The 8,540-nt window shown below is 66.7% G+C and overlaps 1 protein-coding gene across 3 annotated transcripts in view; it reads right to left on the reverse strand.

The window, feature by feature from the left end:
* The window catches only part of COL5A1 (collagen type V alpha 1 chain), a 136,708-nt gene extending 129,228 nt beyond the window's left edge, over positions 1-7,480 (reverse strand). For 2 of the 3 annotated variants that reach the window (XM_059410379.1, XM_059410378.1), the window contains exon 1: positions 6,902-7,480. In XM_059410379.1, the coding sequence (XP_059266362.1) occupies positions 6,902-7,031 (130 nt within the window). In that variant the 5' untranslated portion in view covers positions 7,032-7,480. Of the gene's footprint in view, positions 1-3,422; positions 3,466-6,901 lie in introns of those variants that run through there. The other variant, XM_059410380.1, reaches the window with a different exon arrangement.
* Between the last annotated feature and the right edge of the window lie 1,060 nt (positions 7,481-8,540).

Raw genomic sequence — 8,540 nt, forward strand, 5'->3', positions numbered from 1 at the left:
GGTCCCACACCCAGTCCCACTCCGGGTCCCACTCCCGGGCCCACTCCGGGTCCCACTCCCGGTCCCACACCCAGTCCCACTCCCGGTCCCACTCCGGGTCCCACTCCCGGTCCCACTCCGGGTCCCACTCCCGGGCCCACTCCGGGTCCCACTCCGGGTCCCACTCCCCGTCCCACTCCCCGTCCCACTCCCGGTCCACACCCGCAGGAGGCCGCTTCTCCCTCGGGGGCGAGGGACCGGCCGTCTGCGAAGCCTCCACGTGCGCCTCTGCGGGGTGGGACCAGCGCACCCAGCGCAGGCTGGGGGGAGCCCAGCCGGCGTCTCACTGAAGAGGACCGGGAACCAGACGAAGGACGCAGCTGGGAAAGCGCCCTCCGTCCTCCAGGCTGCGCCTGGCTTCAAACCCGGCCAGGGCTGGCCTCTAGCGACCTCCGGGCCGGACAAAACAGGCTGGACTCTGATTGGCCAGCGCGCCACAGGGCTGATAGGTGCCTCCCCCCTGATTGGCCAGTGCTCCCTCCCCCGCCCCCGCTGGAAGGGGCCTCCCTTCTGATTGGCCAGCACATCTCGGGGCTCGAAGGTGCCTCCCCTCTGATTGGCCAGCGGCAGCCCCACCTGCAGCCCCACCTGCAGTAACTGCGCCGTGTGCTGCGGGACAGTCCCCGGTGCGGTGCCAGTCTGGGTCCCCCGCTGCCCCGGAGGCTCCCAGGCGGCCGGACGCTGACCCGCTGCTCGCGCGCGCACCCGCCGCCGGGGCCGGCACAGATCGGAGCCGCGCGGGAGGCCCCACCCGTCGGGCGCAGGGCCCAGCCTCTCCGCGGGCCTCGGACCCTCCACCGGGGGGAACGGTGGCCGGAGCTGCTCGCGGCCGCTCTCGGCCACCCTGCGCGGGGCGGAAGACCACCGCGGCCGCCCTGCGGGGCCGTTAAAGCGCGCGCTGTCCTGGTGTCTGTCCGCGTGCGACCGCGGCTCTCCAGAGCTCCAGCCCCGCAGCCACCGCGGCCGCCCGCGCGCGCCCACGCAGCTTGCGGCCGGCAGTGACCAGAGCTCCCTGCGGCCCGGCGGCCACGGCGCTGGCCCCGAGGACCGAGGACCGAGGACCAGCCGCACCGCACAGGCCGCCCAGCAGGTGCTGGAAGCCCAGGACCCTCGCGCAGGCGCTCAGAGACATCGCAGCGCCCCCGCCGCTCTGGGCCATGGAAGTTTGGGGAAAGTGGGTCAGACTGGGATTCTGTTTCTTGGACCTGAGGCCCCGAGGAATGGCGACACTCACGGCTCACGGGGGCTACCACGGAGGCTGGGCTCTGCCAGAAAACGCGGGGTGAGTCACAGCTGACAGCGATGCCTCAGACCGAGTGACCCCCATGACCCGCACCACATGGCCACACACCCCCCCACGGCCACACACACACCCTCACGGCCACACACATCCCCTTATGGCAACACACAACCCCTCAGGGCCACACACACCCCTGCACGGCCACACACACCCCCTCACGGCCATACACACCCCCTTACGGCAACACACAAACCCCTCAGGGCCACACACACCCCCGCACGGCCACACACCCACCCTCACGGCCACACACACCCCCTTACGGCAACACACAACCCCTCAGGGCCACACACACCCCCGCACGGCCACACACACCCCCACACAGCCACACACACACACCCTCACGGCCATACACCCCCGCACGGCCGGCCGAGCATTCCTTCGTCCCATGAACGGCCTCCAGCCACCTGGGACAGCGCCAGCACCGAGCAGCATCTGAGCCGGCAAAGCCCCCACCTGCGCGCCCCCCAGCGTGAACATGTCCAGGGCACCTGCCGTCACTCGTGGTCCCGTCACGGAGGCGGAAGACCAGAGTCCCGCGGAGGGGGGATGTGGGCAGGTCCATTCCCATCTCTGGACTCAACTCCTCCTTGCAGAGTGGGGGTGGCCCGCGGAGGAAGGGGAGCTTCCTCCGCCCCTTGGCCTCAGCACCACGGATGTCCCGGCAAGCAGTCTAAAAAGTGGCACATTTCCTGTGTCACCACTTCTTCTGTTTCCCCCATGTGGGAGGCGCTAGTGTGACCGTCCACGGGAGAGAGAGGGGCCCGGTCACGCAGCCAGCCGGCAAGCAGGACCCCGCAGCCACTGCCTGGGGCGGCCTCGGGATCTGGGAAGGGCGCACACTGGTAACTGGGCTCGCTCCATGCTACGCACCGAACCCCCACAAAGAGCCCTGCAGGACTTAGGACTGTCACCCTCCACTTAAAAGTAGGGAAACTGAGGCACGGGGGTGCTAAACGCACAGTTGGTAGGAGTGGAGCTGGGGTGTGGCTGGCCTGAGCATCACCCACACGGGGTTCCCCATGCTGTGCCCCCGCCCTGCAGGTCTGCCCGCAACAAGAGACAAAGCCGGTTCCGCCTTCAGGATCTCAGGATCCCCGGAGCCAAGCCAGGGCAGAGATCTTAAGAGGGACATTTGGCAGAGTGCAGACACCGGAGTGCCTTCTGCAGGGGGACCCACATACACGAGGAGAGGAACTGCAGCATCTCATCGCCGCCCTCCTGTGAGGAAAAGCCTCTCATCAAAGGATGGGGCCCGGCAGGACCTTGCAGGACCCCCACCTTGTGGCTCCCCAGCGGGCTCGGCGGCCACGGTTCATCTCCGAGTCTCCCATCTGGCGGGGCTGGGGGGTGGGGGCACCCATGATAGGGAGGTCAGTGTCACCTTGCCCCGGGCTGCCCAAACACAGAAGGTCCTTGGGAGACCACGAGACAGAGGCACACGCAGAGACAGGACACACAGACACATGGACCCACACAAATCAGCATGTCACGCATGAGCACATGCCCGACACATAAATCCAGAAACACGCACATGTGCCCAAGGGGCTTGTCAAGCGTGTCCCAGGCGACTCGTGCAAATGACCCAGGAGGCAACGTGGAGCTGATGAGGGGCACAGACTGACCCAGCCTGGGGGGGGGGGGGGGCAGGGGCCTCGGGGAATGGGGCCTCCTTGGACAGCCACACCTCCCTCTGCCGGGCTACTTCTGGGATGGGGGGCGGGGGTCACAGCATGCTCGCTTGCTCAGCTCCTCGTGCAGAAATGCCACCCAAACAGCAGCCATGGCGTGTCCTCCCTTACGCGGGGCGCACGCGACAGCGGGCAGTCCTCATGGCCACCCCTCAAAGCAACTCGGCCCATTTTCCAGATAGGAAAGATGAGGCAGAGTGACTGGCCCAGACCAGCCACCCCGAGCAGGTCTCAGAGGCGAAACCCCGCAACTGTCCATGCCGCCCCTGGGGTTCAGCGATCAGATACCCCCTCCCACACCTAACTGCCTGTCCCCCAGCACAAGAACCCAAAGTCACGGCCAGAAGCCACCCCCTCACCGCAGCCGAGGCCGTCAGTGTGTCTGCAGAACTCACCCAACCACTCCAGGCACTGGCCTCGCATGCAGGCACAGACAGGGTTAAGGAAGCTCCCAGGTCTCCATCCATGACCCCCACCCCACAGAGACCCCCTCTTTCTCACTGCAGCCTCTTCTGAAGCACAGCCCTCCCAGGACAAGCGGAGCTGGGGGCACCTTGCCAACCGAGTTAATGAGGGGCTTTCCAGCCAAGGGAAGCAGCCCCAGAGAACACGAACACCAGAGTTTGGAATGTCCTGCCCAGAAGGGGTGGAGGGGGGGGACAAGAGTAAAGCCAGAGGTGGGGGAGGGCACCTGCTAAGGAAGGGGAAGAAGAGGGCGGGAAAGACCAAGTTTGGCATCACCTCCTCCAGGAAGCTTCCCCAGATCTCCCCAGTGGGGCCAGCCCTCCCAGACATGTAAGGTGACACGTGACACTTGGCACAAAAATGAAGAGTGGAACAAAGCCCTGTGCCCCCGCCCAGAAGACTTAAGAGCTCCAGCAGTGAGGAGCTCCGCCCCCTTCACCTCTGTCCTCCCATAGCCCTCCGGGTCGGGTCAGCTGCGGGGAGGGCCCTCCGGGTCCAGCCAGGTCTTGAGGATGAGTGAAGGGCCAGTTAAAGCGAAGGAACGGAGAGTGGAGACTGCAGCCCATCTGGTCCCTCTGGAAGGCATTCCAGTGGAAAAGAAAGGAGGGGGAGGGGGAGGGGGAGGGAGGAAGGAGGGGAGGGAGCGGGGAGCTAAAGCAACACGGCCCTCACCCTGGGGCCACAGGGGGCAGGACCTCCCCACACTGCTCGGGACACCAGGCCTCCCCCAGGGAGAGCTGATAAATGGAGGTGAAGAGGTGCCCCCCACCGTCCCCCCCAAGTCTGAAGCACTGAGGCGTGGCCATGTCAGAAGCACTGGCCAGAGCGACCCGGAATCTGGGGTCCCTCATCCTGCAGGCCGGTGTGAGGGTCCAGTGAGATGACATGGCCAGGCAGGGGTCAGCACATCCATGACCAAGGTGACCAGGGCCCAGGGTCTCCAGGGGCAGGGACCCTGCTTTGCTCCAGTGCGGGCTCAGCCAGCGTGCCTCAGGGGTGTTGGTGACTCATCCCTGACTCTCGGGGCTCACCGCTAGTCTGGCCTCTGCTGTCCTGTTATTAAGTGGGGGGCAGGGGGCAGTGGGCATCTGCTCCCCGCCCCCCTCGGCTCCACCCAAGCCGTGTCTGAGATCCAGGGAGGAGGCAGGCCCAGAGGGCCAGAAGGCAGGGGCGGGGCAGGCAGGCATCAGCTGTGCTGGGCTAAGGGCGTGGCCGCGGTGGCCGTCCAGAAATATCTGAAGGGTGGGGTATCGGGGCAGGCTCTGGCCAGCACCCCAGAAAGGGCCCTGGAGCAACATCACAGGAGAAGGCCCTCTGGGCTCCGGCCCCAGGAAGACACTCCTGCCTGCGGCCCTGCCGGGTGGTCACTGTGCTGGGCTGGGCAGTGACCGCAGCCGCAGCCCCTCCTGTCACTGAAATCTGGACCCCGATGAGGGCAAGGAGGACCCCGGAGCTCCTCCCACTGCCTGTTCTCTTCTGGGGAGGCGGGCGAGGGAGAAGGATGGAAAAGGGTGTCTCTCCAGCCAACTTGATTGAGTCAGAGGGAATTTAACCATTTTGCATCTGTCAAGCCCCGCAAAACTTGGACAACCCTGCCCACAAAATTACTGCAAGAAGCCGTCACGTGACCAGAGCCGCCCAATGCTGGGCTGAGGAGATGACCTCAATTTCCAAATATTGGGGTCATGTTTCATTTCACATACTCTCCCTCGCGCCTTACAACGTTAACCGGCCCCAAATGCAATCTTACTTTTCATTCCTTCACACACTTGGCCAAGGAGAAGGTAGGAAAAAAGAGCCATGTTCAGGGAAAACTCGGAAAACATCTGGCGAGTCCCAAAATGGAGAGAACAGGCTCCCGCCTCAAGCATCTGGGGTGCCCTGGCCACCCACAAAGGACCCCCGCGCTGCCCTGCCCCGGACTTCAAAACCCATCCCACCCTGGGAAGTGGGGGCAGGTCAGGAACCTGCTCAGAAAAGTGACTTCTTCACATGCTTTCAAAGTGCCGTTCTGACCAAAGCCAACGGTGCAAGTTCTCGGCCCCTCTGCCATGCCTCTGCTTCCAAGGGGCCGCCCTCGCGCTTGGGGAGCAGGACACCGTTAACACCCAGGGCCCCCGACCACATCCCCCAGTGCGCTGCAGGCCACTGTCCTGGAGACCACGACTGTCCTCCATCTTCAGCTGATCCCCAGAGTCAGCCCGGGATCTTGGGCACGTTACTGGCATGCCGGATTTAAGACAGCAGGTCCCCAGAGCTAGGCTCGGCACCCCGTGTCTCCCCCAGCCCCATGTTGGCGGGACACACTGACTCCTGCTCATAGCCTTTGGCCCACCACACGCTCAACATGCCAGGAAAAAGGGAGAGAGTATCTTAATTGGCCAGCGGAACATGGAAAGTGATTCTTCCCACATGGTTTCAAATTACAAAGCAGAGGAGAGAAGGGGGAGGCAGCAGAGCCCTCCCTCCCGCCAGCTGGGCCAGCTGAGCCCACTGCCCCACCCCTGTGCCCCTCACTTTTCCTGACCTGGCACCAGCAGCCCCGAGCCTTGTCTCCCCGCCTATTAATGGGTACTGGGGCGGGGGGGGGGGGGGGGGGGGGGGGGGGGTGGTTCTGGGGCTGCTGATGTCTGAGGCTGTGTGAAGACCCATTGCACAGGTGATCACCAAGGTGATGCTTAGAATCCACTGTCCCATCCGGAGGCTGAGTGGGAGGGAGTGGGGAGCTGTAAGACTCCCCATGGGAGAGGGCTCCCTCCACATGAGACCTCTGGCAGGAGTGCCCCATCTGGGCACCATCTGAGCCACTCTTCCCGACCTTCCCCATCACACACACAACCTGCCTCCCAGGGGGTCAGGAGGTTTGGGGGATGGGATTAGGAGCAGGGCTGGTCTACCAGGCTCCTGGCTCCCCGGCAGAGGGGCACTTAGTGGCCAGGATGGCAAGACTCAGAGAAGAGCACAGACGGGCCTAGCGTGTGCCTGGGCGAGAAGGGCAGGGCTTGGGGGCTCAAGCCTCTGGGATCCCCCCACCAGCGACCAGTGTCCCCTTGCCCCGCAGCCCGGCCTGAATGGACGGGCTGTGACTCTAGGGGGCGACCCTTCCCCGTTTCCAGGAGAGGAAGTTGGGCAGCCGCGCGAGTGTGCGGGAGAAGTTAAGTTTCGGGACAAAGTTTGCCGGCCTCGTGGACAGCCCCTCTGGCTGCTCCGACGCGGGGTCCTGCCCCGGCGCGCGCGACAGCCCCCTCGGCCGGCCCTTGGGCGCGCGGGGCACCGCGCTGGCGCGTCTCCGTCCCCCGCGCTCACAGCCGGCCTTCGGGGAGGCGGCCCGCGCCGTCCCGAGCCCGCGGACAGCGCCAGGGAGGCCGGCGGGGCCGCGATGACAGCCGCCCCCGCGCCCGGCCCTTACCTGCGCGGCTCGGAGGCGGCGCCCACAGCAGCAGCAGCAGCAGCAGCAGCAGCGGCGGCGGCGGCGGGGACAGCAGCGGGGCGCCCGGGCGCGGCGGGCTGCGCGCTTTCCAGCGGGTGTGGACGTCCATGCCGGCGGGGCGCGGGTCGGGGCGCGCGGGGACACGCGGGGGCGCGGGGCACGGCCCGGGCGGGAGCGGACTCGGCAGGGACCGCGCGCTTCAGGAAGTCATGGGGAGCCGGCGCCTGCGTTCTCTTTGTGGCGGCGGCTTCGGGCCGGGGCCGGCTGGCGCGCTCGCCCGCGGGCGGGGGTCGACCTTGGCCCCGGGGCGGCCGGGACCCCACTCGGCTCGCAGCCCGCGCCTCCTCGCCTCCTCCGACTCCTTCTCGCCGCCTCCTCGCCGCCGCCGCCCCGCGACCCGCTCCCCTGGACGCTCCGCTCGAGCGAGGTCGTGCGCCAGCCGCGGGGACCGGGAGTGCCGACCTCGCCTTGGGCGCCGTGCGCTTTTCCCCCCTTCGCCTCCCTCCCGCGCGCCGGGAAGGCACCCGCCGAGGCTGTCGATCCCCCGCGCCCGCAGCAAATCAGAGCGCGAGGCCGCGCGAGGCCGGGCCGGCCCCCGCCTCCCACTGGGCGCCGCGGGCGCGGGGGTGGGGCCAGCGGGCGAGTCGCGGCGAGGAAGGGGCTGGCCCGGGGCCGGCGCGGGCGCGGGGCGGGGGCGGCGCCGTCGGCCCGCGATTGCGCGCGGACGCGCCCCGCGGCCCCCCACCCCCGGGGGCCCCGACCCCTCCCTCCCGGGTGCCCGCACCTGGCCCACCCCCAGGAGCTACTCTGGCGCGACCCCGGGTTTGATCACTTTGGGTTAAAGAAGAAAAAAAGTTGCAGCGCGGCCCAACTTTTTCCTTTACGTGGAGGAGTTCGGAGCTCGTCTTCTGGGCGGAGACTGAACGTCTAATCCTGCCAGATCGGGGCGCCCAAGACTGTGACCATCTCGTCTACCCGCCCGGAGGACCCGCCCTGCACCTTCCCCCTCCCTGCGGACTGGGCGCGGGAGCCCAAGTAGGGTCTGACTTCCCAGGGTCCCGGAAGGAGCTTGGAGGTTGCGCATCTGGGGTCTTCATCAGAAGCAGTTGGCAGACACCCCCCACCCCCCTCCTCACTGGTGACCCCTCTGCCACAAGAGGCAACCAGAGAAGATGCCCCTTGGGGAGGTGACAGCAGGCAAAGGAGTAGGGGCCAGGACCTGCTGCCCTGGGGACCGCTGCGGGGCGCCTCCCCTCACTTCTTTAGGCCTTGGGGAGGTGTCCCTGGAGCAGTGGGCTGCCCCTTCCATCTGCACCCCAGGCCCAGAAAGCCTCCCTTCTGGGAGAGCTGCCGAGCTGGTTCTTAGAAAGAGAAGGGGTGAAGGCGAATCAAAAGTTTTGTCCGCGCCCCTGAGGCGTCCACCCCACCCCCGTCAGCCCACAGTTTTCCCGCCTGCGTGCTGGGACGGGGCAGGGGCCTGTCTCCCGGTCTCCAGCTACATCTCCAGACTGGTGGGGCACTCCCCAAATACCCTTAGTCCCCACCATTCTAGAAATACGGGGGAAAGTTCACTGGGCTGGGACGGCCACATGTTGCTTCTTGAGGTGGGTGGTGGGTA

This window comes from Mustela nigripes, chromosome 9 (genome assembly GCF_022355385.1).
Source record: "Mustela nigripes isolate SB6536 chromosome 9, MUSNIG.SB6536, whole genome shotgun sequence".
Classification (NCBI taxonomy): domain Eukaryota; kingdom Metazoa; phylum Chordata; class Mammalia; order Carnivora; family Mustelidae; genus Mustela; species Mustela nigripes.